Source organism: Salvelinus fontinalis, chromosome 29 (assembly GCF_029448725.1).
Source record: "Salvelinus fontinalis isolate EN_2023a chromosome 29, ASM2944872v1, whole genome shotgun sequence".
NCBI classification, from domain to species: Eukaryota; Metazoa; Chordata; class Actinopteri; order Salmoniformes; family Salmonidae; genus Salvelinus; species Salvelinus fontinalis.
Window position 1 is genome coordinate 18,034,660 of NC_074693.1, and position 14,113 is coordinate 18,048,772.

At 42.4% G+C, this 14,113-nt stretch overlaps 2 protein-coding genes across 3 annotated transcripts; both read right to left on the minus strand.

Annotated features, from left to right (window-relative positions):
• Window positions 1-107: 107 nt before the first annotated feature.
• On the minus strand, window positions 108-5,520 carry LOC129827532 (CXXC-type zinc finger protein 5-like). Of its 2 annotated transcripts, none has more exons than XM_055888455.1 (3): window positions 2,969-5,520; window positions 1,299-2,244; window positions 108-598 (listed from the first exon to the last, which is right to left on the minus strand). In XM_055888455.1, the coding sequence occupies exons 2-3, from the start codon at window positions 2,100-2,102 to the stop codon at window positions 554-556; spliced, it is 849 nt and encodes a 282-aa protein (XP_055744430.1). In that variant the 5' UTR covers window positions 2,103-2,244; window positions 2,969-5,520; the 3' UTR covers window positions 108-553. The 2 variants fall into 2 exon arrangements, with proteins under 2 accessions (XP_055744430.1, XP_055744429.1); XM_055888454.1 differs by lacking the exon at window positions 108-598 and adding an exon at window positions 605-942.
• Window positions 5,521-5,617: 97 nt separating this feature from the next.
• On the minus strand, window positions 5,618-12,469 carry LOC129827533 (ubiquitin-conjugating enzyme E2 D2). Its single transcript, XM_055888457.1, has 7 exons — window positions 12,130-12,469; window positions 10,615-10,678; window positions 8,738-8,769; window positions 8,501-8,578; window positions 8,168-8,273; window positions 7,841-7,934; window positions 5,618-6,677 (listed from the first exon to the last, which is right to left on the minus strand). The coding sequence occupies exons 1-7, from the start codon at window positions 12,151-12,153 to the stop codon at window positions 6,632-6,634; spliced, it is 444 nt and encodes a 147-aa protein (XP_055744432.1). The 5' UTR covers window positions 12,154-12,469; the 3' UTR covers window positions 5,618-6,631.
• Window positions 12,470-14,113: the final 1,644 nt, after the last annotated feature.

A 14,113-nucleotide genomic window follows, 5' to 3' on the forward strand; every position in this document is an offset into this window, starting at 1 on the left:
AATACACACAGAAACACTCATCCCAACACACACATAGACAGGCAGTTTCCTTGTCTTTATTCAGAAGGCAGACCATAGAGGTGTAAGAACTAGACACTAATCAGGACTTAAGTACATCTACTACTCATCATTTTATTAACTGTGACATGAATAGAAAAACAAACATAAACATCATATTATGACCACGTCTGTCCTTCTTGGTTTGGCTTATATGGAAACGTCCAGGTCAGAAGCTTCGATGACAAAATGTTCCAAAATGGAGTATAAAAAGGAATTACATTTTCAATGAATAAACAATACTCTGTGGTTAATGAGGTGGTTCATTTTGGGCTCAACAATATGTAAATCCATTGGTATGACTTGTCTTTTCTTCATTGAGTTTTCATCTTCATGTTTTTGATTGTCGAAGATACAGTACTCTCCAAGCCAATCCAACAAGGCCACCTGAATTGACTTTGTACGTTTGTACGTCCAGAGTGTCCATGATCACATTCCAAATGGGCAGAGTCAATTTAATTTGACTGGCAGTTCTTTGGGAGAGATAGGTGGAATCCTATTGTAGCCATGGAAACGCTGCTCCTGACGGAAACACCATCTTCTATGAAAGTAGAGGAGAAAGGTCAGAAGGAGGTGGTCCACTCAAAACACAAACACATGTATACAGACTATTAAACCTCAAGACCATTGACAGTAACAAATTAACATAGTATTATTAAAGAGGTATACACTAAGTGTGCAAACATTAAGAACACCTTCCTAATATTGAGTTGCACCCCCATTTGCCCTCAGAACAGCCTCAATTCATCAGGGCATGGACTCTACAAGGTGTTGAAACCGTTCCACAGCGTTGCTGGACCATGTTGACTCCAATGCTTCCCACAGTTGTGTCAAGTTGGCTGGATGTCCTTTGGATGGTGGACCATTCTTGATACACACAGGAAACTGTTGAGCATGAAAAACTCAGCAGTGTTGAGCCTGGAACTTACTACCATACTCCGTTCAAAGGCACTTAAATATTTTGTCTTGCCATTCACACACACAAAACCATGTCTCAATTGTCTCATGGCTTAAAAATCCTTCTTTAACCTGTCTCATGCCCTTCATATACACTGATTAAAGTGGATTTAACAGGTGACATCAATAAGGGTTTATCCCCTGGATTCACCTGGTCAGTCTATGTCGTGGAAATAGCACTCAGTGTATATTATTTTGGACAGCAGTTGTCAAACCTCAAATAATGTCAGAATGCCCATTCTAATAGTGTGTATTTAGGTGTGTGTTTCTCCACTTCCTCTCACCTCTAACCCAGTGGCTGCCTTCTTCTTCAACTGCTCACACTTCCTGTACTTGCAGATCTGGTGTCCGGTCTTGCGGTTGCGGCAGGCACTGCACTCTTCACAGTTCCCCATCCGTCGACATGGCACACACTCTCCGCATCGCTTCCTCTTCCTTCTCCCAGCTCCCCCCCCGCCGCCAGGGGACGAGCTCTCACCTCGCAACCCCTCCACACCCTCCCCAACGCCAGCCATTCCCATTGACCCTCCACCACCAGTCAGGAATCCCCCTCCTCCTGCTGTCAGAGCAAACAGGCCTGGGTTCAAGGAGAACCAGGAGCAGCCTAGCAGTGGCAGGAAGTCTGTGACACAACCCATGTTGTCCCCTTCAACCCTGGACCCACCTTCCACCTCCTCCCCATCCCCCCCAGCCTCCCCAGCCCCCAGCCCGCCCAGAGGGCCCTGGTCTTTGGGTGTGGGAGTCAGTGTCAAGGCCCCAGCCCTCATCAGCAGCTCTGCAGCATGAGCCAGGTGAAGCCCACTGGGGGAGTCCCAGAGGTCTATGTTGGAGGAGGGGGCCCGGTGAGGCTTGGGCTGCCTGGGCTGGTTGGGCCTGTGCTGGGCTGCGGTGGGGTGGAGGAAGCCCCTGATATCCGTACTACTGGAGCTACTATGGTGGTGGGCTATTCTGTTGGTGTTGTTGAGATACTCTGAGAGGGAGCAGGGATGAGAGCGCTTCAGGCTTCGTCTTAGCGGCTCACTGAGGATCCTATTGGCTCTCTGCTGTTCCGGAGAGGAAGGGCCAGAGATGTCCAGGGTATCTGCCATACTGGGTGGGGGGTGGGGAGGTGGTGGGGTAATGCCAAGGTAAGAACAGTGACAACAGTCCAGCTCTCAGTTAGCCAATCACAACACACTGACAGCTGTTATATTCCCATGATCCTCTCTGATACCTTTATACCATGTGGAGCTGAGCAGAGGGAGATGGAGGAGAGGGGGAAGGAGACAGAGGAGACAAAGAAAGGGGAGAGGTGGAGAAAAGAGGTAGATGTTATTAGAGAGGCATTGGTGGATGGTTGGTTTTATTTTCAGTGTATGAAAGACAATGACGACATCCTAAGACATAGGCCTAAGCGTAATTAAGGGAATAATAGCCTACTAGCCTATGTTTGAGAAAGCTTGTAAAATGTGTCCAAAATATAGGCTACATCTGAGGCTTATAAAACGATATGCCTTGAATAACGTGACGCTTTCTACATTAGAGTTAAGATAGACCGGGTGTTGTTGCACCTGAGTTCCAAGGGGGACAAATCTATGCAATAATGGAATACCACAAACAAATAGCCTATTGCGCATATGCGCCAGTCAAATTTGGAGCGCGCATTTCGATTTGACTACAGTAGTTGTGATGTGAGCCATGCTTGAGAAAATACAATCTCTACCTCTAAATGGCATCGAGTTCGAAAAGGATAAGAAAATACCTTTTGTCTAGACACAGTGACAGTCCAGGGTACGCGCGTGCACGACACGGTCGCAGTGGATAAATAAAATACGCTATATTTCCTCACTAAACGATAACGTGTGTGTTCGGGTGATGTAATTCTTACAATTGATAATATTGCAAAAGTATGAATTGGTCATATCTATCTTCAATATATGATATTATCACAGCCTTTCGTAATTCGTGCACCTACCAATACGATGCGAGCTGACCAGAGCCCCACTGTCCAGTGGTTTGTTCGTGGTGTCTTCCACGAATATTTGAATAAATAAAGGGAGACAGAAAAAAATCCTAAGAAATTGTCAACTATTAGACACATCCAATCTTTATCTACAGTGATCAACCGAGAAAACGGAGCCGTAAACCAGTTGTCCAGTTCGGTGGCTGCATAGGTCCTTCGCCTTTACCGTCTCGCATTCCCACCTCCTCGTCCCCGCCACTCGCTGAGCGGAACACGCAAACACTCTTCATAGATTTGGGGGGCGTCACACAAAAAGCGAACTGGAGTCATGGTCGCGAGACGCAGAAAATGACCCCATGACCACAATATGTCCGAAAAGCGAATTCCTGTATTCATTTCATTTCTGTGTCGTCATATAAAATGTTACAAAAACATAGAGATAGACAGATAACGCCAAAGTGGTCATTCTTTTTTAAATAAAATTGATGACAGGAGATGTTTTCTTATGCCTACAATAACTATTGATTGAAATAGATCACCGTTAAGAAATTGGAAAAGGCTGTTTGAGGAATCACTTTTTGTTATGAATGAAATTCATCAGACTGGCAGGTGAGTGATTGTATGTTGTGTATGTTCCTTGCAATGTCATGGTGTTGGAAGCCGGACTGTATAAAACAGGGTAGTCGCCATCAGGGGAGATGGGCCAATTTAGAGGCGCACCGGAAAGTCCACTCCACCTCTTGTGAGAGTCCTGTTTGGCACACATCCAGTTGTGGTGTGAGGCTGAGTGTGTGTGCGCGTAGTGTGGCCTGGGCAACAGTAAAATGGAGAGGGGGCTGCGTAATCCTCACGCCTGCTAGTGGAGCGAGAGCAGCTCCCAGCGGCTAGAGAAAATATTGCATTGTATAAGTGGGTAAAATGGCATACATCCGAGCACATAAACTGCTTTGCAGCGAGACATAAAATCAGCACCACATAATGTCGGCCTTCTAGGGCTTCAGGAAACGAATGACGGTCAACACTCAAGTCTGACCGCTTTGACAACGTTTATTCACAATATACAGGACAAAATACATCACCATCAAGTCAGTCATATTCAGTAGAAAATGTATCTGTTGGACATTAAAACATATATATTCCTATATGCTTTACTTTGAACAGTGGAATAGACAAGTCATACTTGACATAAGACCAGGCCTTCATCTGTAACCTTGTAATAAAGGTTTAGAAACAACACAAAATAGTTAAGTTCCGCTTTCTGAAATACTATTATGGAACCCTTCTAGACCTATAAGCCTGGTCCTGTCTAAAAGGCCTATTCTCTGCGGTTTTTAATCCATGAAGATATGCGTTCGCAGGCTATTAGTGTATCACAACACAAGAAATGTGTCTAGACTAAACGCCTCTTATTTTAAGATGTGTAAAGATAGGCAGGTCTATAGTAGCCTACTATGGTACATTACCATGGCGAATGGAATATAAATCCTCCACTGCCTGGCCCGTTGCCCCACATAACCTGCTCTATGAAATCTGAGATCGGGGCACCGCTCTGAGATCAGGGCAGCGATAAGTAGCTAAATAAAAACCGGCCACACCTTGGACTATATGAATCAGCGACTAACTGTAACGGGATTAAAGGCCAGGGGGTTTCGCGCGCCCACTGCCGTGCCAAGCGCAATCACATGGCGCGCTCTTAAGGATATGAAAACAATCGGGCTGGTCAAGGATTTGCAGAACAAATACTGTGGAACACAATGGCCACACAAGCCTGAGTTGACTGGTGGTAAGGTTGTCCTACTTGAGGATACAACCTGGTTAAATTGATTGGTAAGTGTCCACTGTCCTGGCGAATTTATTTTTGGCTCCTCTCAACAGGTTGCTTTCAGGTGTAATTGGGTGCAATGGACTAGTGAATGTATTAACAATTACAATTTCCTTATATCTAGGCTACATAACTTCAGTTGTGCTTACAGTGCGTGAAGGTGTGGCGAGTGTTTTGAATTGATCAATTGTTCACATGGGTTTCCTAACGTTCACTTATTCAGACATTAACTTGGAGAATTATAAAATAAATTGCTTTACCTTTAGAATCTGGAATCCATGAGTTTCAATTACTACTGGGTTTGACATTTGCAACGATGGAAGTTGAGGTAATGGTAAACCTGGGGGGTTTGCATCCTGTCCGTTGGCCGGTGAGATGTTCTGATCTCGCGCACCATGGTCAGTCAGAATACATCTGAACACTGTCTTTTCTGACAGACTGAGCGACGTCACTGGTGCGAAGATCAATCAATCCAATCATCAAAAATGGTTACAAGGTAACTAACTGTAGGTTGTCAATCGGACATAAATTAGATGTTTTGGGATAAAAACAGTAAGCTACTAAATAAGTAGAATTTGATCTGAAAAACTGGGTAATCATAAAAATGAACTTTTATTTAAGATGTGATTCGATGTATTGACAGGCAGATATTTGTAAGGCCAGTGGTAAAGTAACGTTTTATGGCATTTAAGTGCAATTCCCCAGAGCCAAGTTTTAGGTTATTTACATTTTAGAGGAAGCCTTAAAATCTGCTTTTTCCCCCTTTTTAACTTGATTGGGGAAAACAGAGGCAAAACCAGTAGCTTAACAACATGTCTTCCATCCATCTCTCCAGCCAGTGATGTTTGAAACTCAAGTGGACGCTTGAGTCATGGTTTTTATTACACAGTTTAATCAACACACAAAGCTCAAAGAGCCTCTCAGGTAATTCAATATACAGTTTGTTTGTGTGAGGAGCATTTTTGTCCTCACACCCAGAGCCCAAGCCAGCCCCCACAGCCTGAAGATGTTGTTCTCCTCCAATTTCAACAATAGCAAAAATACAACCTAAGAGTTATAGGGAAATAATAAAAACACAGGATAAACTAAGAAAACTTTCTTTAAATACCTGGTCCAAAACCTCCAGTTTGTGAATGTAATGAAGGTGTTGGTCTTGGCGAAAGGGGGTTTGAGGGGGGGGGGGGGGGGGGGGCGTGCACAGAAACAATCTTGGTTTATGGCAATGGTGGGGGACAGTGGATCAATTAAAGTCCTTTCATATAATTTGAGAGAAGATCAGAAGTACATACAGTTTTCAATTTTATAGCCTGCTATGATTTTAAAACAATTCCTTTGTAGATTTTATACAATTTCCTAAATTCATGTCTATATAGCTGGGATATCAGGAGACAAAACAAGGTATAGAGTGTAAAAATCCTTCCATTTTTAGACCCCCCTCCCCACCAAAAAAAAAAAAAAGAACAGTCCCCTAGTCATACAGATGATATGGAATGCTTTCAGAGTCAAGAACATTTGGAGTGAGGGCACAGGCAGGGCCCTATGGAAACATCAGGGGGGAGAGTAGCCCAGCCTGCATCAGAGATATGACCAGGAATAAGGAAGGGAGCGCAAGGGGCATGATTGCAGTTTGAGAATATGTACACCATGGCTGCCAGGTTAAGTGGGGTGGAGAATTGGTCGTAAAGGGAGGGGGGAAAGGGCAGGAAAGAGGGAGGTGCTCTGGTTAAGGGGAGGCGTGGCTCAAAGAAAGCACTCCAATGGAAACCAACAAGATCCGTTTTAACTTCTCTTTACTTTCAAAGCTCCCCTAACCTTAGTTGTACAGGTGGTTTCGCCATGATTCTACTCCAACACTACATTGCATACTTTTGTGTCCATTCCCGAGCTATTCTGTTGTACCTGGAAGCAAAGAGAGAGTGTGAATTTCTGGTTCATGAATAGAGTAAGTGTCCAGATTAACACACTGAACAAAAATATAAACTCAACATGTAAAGTGTTGGTCCCAATTTTCATGAGCTGAAATAAAAGATCCCAGAAATGTTTCATAAGAACAAAATATTTAGTTCTCTAAAATGTTGTGCACAAATTTGTTTATGTCCTTGTTAGTGAGCATTTCTCCTTTGCCAAGTTAATCCATCCACCTGACAGGTGTGGCATATCAAAAAGCTGATTAAACAACATGATCCTTACACAAGTGCACCTTGTGCTGGGGACAACAAAAGGCCACTAAAATGTGCAGATGTGTCACACAATGCCACAGATGTCTCAAATTGAGGGAGCGTGCAATTGGCATGCTGACTGCAGGCATAAACTACGGACAACGAACACAATTGCATTTTATCGATGGCAATTTGAATGCAAAGAGATACCTTGACGAGATCCTGAGGCCCTTTGTCGTGCCATTCATTCGCCGCCATCACCTGATGTTTCAGCATGACAATGCACAACCCCATGTCCAAGGATCTGTACACAAATCCTAGAAGCGGAACATTTCCCAGTTCTTCCATAGCCTGCCTATTCAGTCATGTCACCCATTGAGCATGTTTGGGATGCTCTGGATCGCCATGTATAACAACGTGTCCCAGTTCCCGCCAATATCCAGCAAATTCGCACACCCATTTAAGAGGAGTGGTACAACATTCCACAAACAACTCTATGCAAAGGAGAAGTGTCGCGCTGCATGAGGCAAATGGTGGGCACGCCAGATACCGACTGGTTCGGATCCACGCCCCTACTTTTTTTTTTTTGAAGGTATCTGTGACCAGATGCTAACTATATACCCAGTCATGTGAAATCCATATAGTAGAGCCTAATTAATATATTTTGATTGACTGATTTTCTTATATGAACTAACTCAGTAAAAATCTTTGCAATTGTTGTTTATATTTTTGTTCAGTGTATATATAAGCAAACATATTCAACAGTTGCAGCATACAGACATACATACCCAGAGGATTATCTAAAAGATCTAACAAGATCATCCTGTTTAACCACTGACTCAAGAGCTTGTATGACATCCTATAGTACACCATCTGAAGCAAGATATTTAGATAGTTACTCACTTTTCCCTGTCCGTCTTGTAGATGCGGGCGATCTCCGGTACTAAGGGGTCGTCCGGGTTTGGGTCGCACAGCAGAGAGCAGATTGAGAGAAGAACTAAGGGAAGGTTCGATGTTAATGGTTCGGCTTAAGACAGAGGTAAGGAGAGCTGAACCTAAATTAGTTAGGCAGTTACTGTGACAAAACAGACAAACAGGAAGTTCAGTCAGTCACTCAGATACCCCACCAGACACAGGTTCCAAAACAAACAGCAAAGAGGACATATTCATATTTTACAGTCTTAGTAACATAAAAACAACGTTTTTGTTTTTCCCCCTTCCTCCGTGTACCTTTGGAGATGGTTAGAGCGGGAGACCACTGTGATCGCAGGATGTCGAGACAGATGCTGCCGTTGCTGTTGATATTTGGGTGGTAGATTCTTGTGGTAAACGCAACCTGCACACACAGAGAAACAAACAGAACGGACGTGGTTGAGTTAAGAGGAGGAAGAAAGAACTAAATGGATGACAGGTACAGAAAAGGAGCATCATGGAATCACACAGTTACAGCCATCAGAGAAAAGATGCAGAAACAAATGATTGTGTGTGCTGGTGTGTATGAGAAACTACGATAAGTGGATGTCATCTGTCACTTCAGTGTGTGTACACACAGTTCTGTCTCACCTTTGGCGGTTTGAAGGGGTAGTCTGTGGGAAAGTGAATGGTCAGGAAGAATACCCCACCCTGATAAGGACTGTCGTTCTGTTAGAGAGAGCAGAATATTCAGCACTATTAGTATCAAGTCAATCTTAGCAGAGTTGAATGGGTCTTTAGTATAATTTAATCATGGCGAGAAACACTGTCCTATACAACATTATATAAGCTAATATTTATGGTAGCGTGAATGTCGTCAGTACTTACAGGTCCCATTATTGTGGCTTGCCAGTGAAACACTGAAAAACAGAGAAGTGAAACCACCAGATGTAGTCAGTCAGAGTAGGGAGAGGTAGTAGGAATGCTATGAAGTCAGGCTGAGGCAAAGCCCAGGATGGGGCTGGATACTCATTCTAGAAGATTTATAATACAATTCCAGCAGTATAAAAAATGGATTGACGTAATATCATGAATGATGTCAGTGCAGAAGTTAAGCAAATGGAAATTTGAATTCAAGCAAATGTTATATTGCTGACGTAATCCATCCTAAAAACTCAGGGGAGTGGCCGAATGCCATCTAAAGATAAGAGTGAACGCAAAGCTCTCAACTAAAAGAACTAACTAGAACATTACAACATTTTAAACAAAGGTACCATTACCACCCTGAGCTAAAATGCAGACATGTGAGAAAATAAGGAATAAGAGAACATCCGAGTTTAGAGCCATTAGACAACCATTCTCTTGGAAAGACCCAGGTTGCTGTACTCTAGCCTATCTGGGATGTTATATAAGCCCAAAAGAAGTTGTGGACATGGGTGACAAAGCTAAAATTCGTCAACTTTTCGAGCTGAGCACATCACAGAGGGCACAGGGCAGAATATACCAGATCAGATGGTTGCCGGAGAGTTCCTGAGAGCTAGTGATTCTCAAGCAGGCAGATAAAAAAAAAAAAAAAAAAAAGTGGAATCATTTCTTTCTCTCGAGACAATAAGCCAGTTTGTTTCATCACTGTGTTCCCTGATAAGACATATCATTTAGCAGCAATTTGACAGATATCAGATGGCATTTGACACTTGTCTGAGTGAACCACTCAGTTTGTTAATGGCTTTGAACTTTATATCTTCTTATAATCTGGCCTCCCGGGTGGGGCAGTGGTCTAGGGCACTGCATCGCAGTGCTAGCTGCGCCACCAGTCTCTGGGTTCGCGCCCAGGCTGTCGCAGCCGGCCACAACCGGGAGGTCCGTGGGGCGACGCACAATTGGCATAGCGTCGTCCGGGTTAGGGAGGGTTTGGCCGGTAGGGATATCCTTGTCTCAGTATGTAAAATGTAATGAAATGTAAAAAATGTAATAAAATGTATGCACTCTACTGTAAGTCGCTCTGGATAAGAGCGTCTGCTAAATGACTAAAATGTAAATAATCAACAAGCAGTCTGACAGTAATTACTATGCATCTTAGACAATGATTTGACTAAAAGAGTGACTTGAGAAGTATGTTCCGTGATGCTCTCATATATGCTTGATAGAAGGGGTTGTTGCAGTGGTCATGTTCACAAACTGGGTGTTCATTCCACACAATAAGCTAAATAAATCTCATTGTAAAAATTGCTTTTTTGTTGTTGTAATTTGTAAGACACAAGTAAAAATGTGCAATCCGTCCAATCAATTAACATAATCTAGTATCAATGGTGTCCAGGTATGGTAAGGCAGTTACAGAGTGACATGCTGCTCCTGGCTATGATGGACATCTTACCTCACCTACCTTAATGTAACCATAGAACCATTGGTAAGTCAGCACAAACTTCCTGGTACCTGACCCAATACCAAAAGTGAAACTGATTTAAAGGGAAGGCATTTCACTGAGCCTGTAGATTCTAGAACAAACATGTGGCATTAAGGTAATCATTTTGAGATAAGCAGTCCATATACTCTGTGGTTCTGGTTGGTTGAGAGATTTTACTGATAAACCAGACTGCACAAGACTCACCACATTTCAGAATAATTATGGATTATCTGCATCTAGCCTACTTTTTTTTTTACACAAATCATGTGGAGAGCAGGAAGCCTAAAATGTTGAACAGGATGTCAGAACAAAAGCGATAACTGACATGTATTGTTGGGTTGCCTGATGACGAGCTACTTACTGTCATCTCCTACTGGTCCTGCAGAACACTGGGCTGGTGGGTCCCGTGCCAAGTCATTCAACTCCTGAGAGACGAGAATACAAGCGGTTAGCAATACTAGTTGAACGCATTTGTCTGCAAAGGGGCAGCCAAAAGTTCATCATGTCAATCACATTCTATTAATCAATCCAATACCGTTACAATTACATTTATAACACTTAGCAGAGGCTCCAGAGCAACTCACAGAAGCAATTAGTGTTAAATGCCTTTATCAACAGATTCTTCAACCTAGTCAGCTCAGGGATTCAAACCATCGACCTTTCGGTTACTGGCCCAATGCTCTTAACCACTAGGCTACCTGCCTAACACAGACAAATCATGTATTCACTAGTAATGTGACACCAGAGTTTAGAACAGATACAAAATAAGTAACAAGAGTTCACCTAAAAACTGTCAAACACTGTTAGATTTAACTGCCTGATCACAGTTTCATTCTACTGAGCTTTAGTAATCGAAAATTAACTAAAAAAAGTTAGATAACAATATATTTCCCAAGCAACACACATGACAACCTAAGATCATAACCATGATATGAGTTAAGTCAACGTCATGGAAGCTACTACTGGGATTGCCTGGTACCTACTTGGCTAGCCATCTTTGGACTACCAAAAGTAATGAATCCGTATCTTTAGCTGGTTAACAATGCCCAAATGTTAGCCAACTGCCACGCATTCTGGTTGATCACTATGAGTTTAGAGATGAACAACAACAAAATAAAATAAAAAAAAGGCCCTTCTGGTGATATATCTAGCTAACATCCAACTTACTGGTTAGCTAGCTAGTTCCATTATGTAGTTAGCTGACATGAGGGGGGGGGAAATAAATAAAATACACCTCATCTTATCTGGACAGTTAGATACCGCTACTCGGGGCCCAGTTTGACACTGTCAAATTACAGCAGAGTGGAAGGCTAGAAAACGGTTTTAGCTAGTTAGGACAAAATATTCCCAGCCATAACCTAGCAAGTTATCACATAATTATAGGTAGCTAGCTAAGTGATTACTGAATTTGTGGGACAAATATTAAATATATTTAGCTGCCTAGTTACTAACTAGCAAGCTAACTAACGTAGCCGACTGCATTAGCAGTGCTAGTTAGCAAACTACAGAAGCCGTTAGCTGGCTAACGACTATTATGTAAACCAGTTATTTTGGATTCTAAATATGTAAATACACTGATCTCCTCTGGATAAAGATAACACAATTACTAGCCAAGTTAACGTTGGATAACTAACGTTAATTGGCAAACTGGTAGTAAAAGGTGGAGGGCCCAAAATGTGGATGGAACACCGAAAGAGGCGCATTGGTTAACGCCGTCAGCCCAGCATTAGCCGTACCTCCGTGGGTAACAAGCTTTTAAAGGCAAAACATTTAATACCGACATGACTCAGATGACACATATACCAGACAAAATTCAAATATCACTTATTTATTGTAACTGCGAAACATTGGGCCTTGCCGTTGACTTCCTTCTTACCTTATGAATTCTTTTAAGAGCCATTGTATTGTGCTAGTGCCTCCGTCACCGAAAACGTGTTATACTCGATTAAAATGGCGGTTCCGGTCTCTGTCCGGAAGGAAATTCTTCGAAATATATCTCAAATAATCCCTTTGTCTAATACTCAAATCACCGATTACTATCAAAATGGGCACACCGATATAATTTTCTGCCTAAACTGAAAGACACTAGGGGTAGAACCGCCGTCCTTCCTCCTGCTGCTGCAGCCGCTACCAAACCACTCACTCTGCGCTGTTTGTAGGAACCCTTCCGCCTACATGCGCATCCATCACTGATGTTTCAGCACCATAGATTGCGCGCCGACAACATAGATGGTGCAATTGACGTCATTTCGGCTCTCGACAAGCGACAGAATATGAATAGTTCGCATGAATGATTCGAGCCAAAATGGCTTTCAGGCATATATTTTGCACTGTTGCGAGCTCATGAGAGAGCCTAGCAAATGGTTTAAAACATCTAACAGCAAATTAGTTGCAATAGAAAGGGGTTGGACACACTACAATCAGGAAATCCTTTACGAAATATGATTTATGATGATGTATATGGGTTATTACACGACATTTATACGGGACAGTTAAATAATAAGCGCGGAGGGATATAAGGACTATTCGAGGTTCTTATCGCGAGAATGTAGTGCCACTGTACAGAATAAATTGAGCAGTGAGAACTCTACTTCACCCTAAATACAATTTTACAGAGTATAAATAGGAGGTCAAATATTTAGCATTTAGCTCTTTACTAATGCACTGTTTTGTGTCTGTTTTGACATATCGTTAATTCGTTGTTCACATGAACATTATATATCTTGACCTATGTGGAAAGCAGCCTAATAATACTAATAATGGAAATAAGATAATATGGCTAAAGAATAAAGTAATAACAGATAATGGTCCTCTTATTCATGTTCATGCTCTATACTCATATGCATTATATGCCGTTATAAACTGGGTGGTTTGAGCCGTGAATGCTGATTGGCTGGAAGCCGTGATATATTTAAGCAATAAGGCACGAGGGGGTGTGGTACTGTATATGGCCAATATACCAAGGCAAAGGGATGTTCTTAAGCTCGACACAATGCAGAGTGCCTGGATGCAGCCCTTGGCCGTGGTATATTGATCATATACCACAAATCCCTGAGGTGCCTTATTGTTATTATAAACAGGTTACCAACATTAGAGCAGTACAAATACATGTTTTGTCATAGCCGTTGTATACGGTCTGATAAAAATGATTTGTACTGTTCTAATTACCTTGGTAACCAGTTTAGAATAGCAATAAGGCACCTCGGGGGTTTGTGGTATATGGCCAATATACCATGGCTAACGGCTGAAGCCAAGCAGGGGTACAATGTAAATTATTGTGCTTCAGTTGATGTCTCTACACCCCACTACCATAAACCAGGTTTTAAGTTTAAAAAAAGAGGGTGTGCACTACCAGGCAGGCACTACCCCCTGTGCCATAAATGTTCAGACCTCTTGGTATAGAGGACAAGTGTAGTGCACTTTGTGTAGCCTAGGCTACTGAGAAGCTACTGCTATTTATGATGGAACATAACCTTTTCTTATAAAAAATAAACAAAATGTTGTTATATACAAAGGCCTGTTTGCAATGACCTGTACTAGTGTGTATTCTCACACAAAAGGCCATTGCAGAGGACAGGCTATGATATGTATTGTTAGGCCTATAAGTTGCGTTCCCTAAACCTGATACCCTTTACAGATAGATGAGTAATGCTTCCACAATAACGAATGCTCTTAACTAAGCTTTGAGGCAGATCCCCCATAGGGCCAGATCACCTATAATAAAATAAATAAACCATTATTATTGTTATGAACACACACAGACACACGCACACTAGTAATAACAGCATATCAGGTGGCTGGTTGATATGCGGAAAGGGGGAAGACATTAGATTAGAACGCATTAGAACCTCCACCGGATG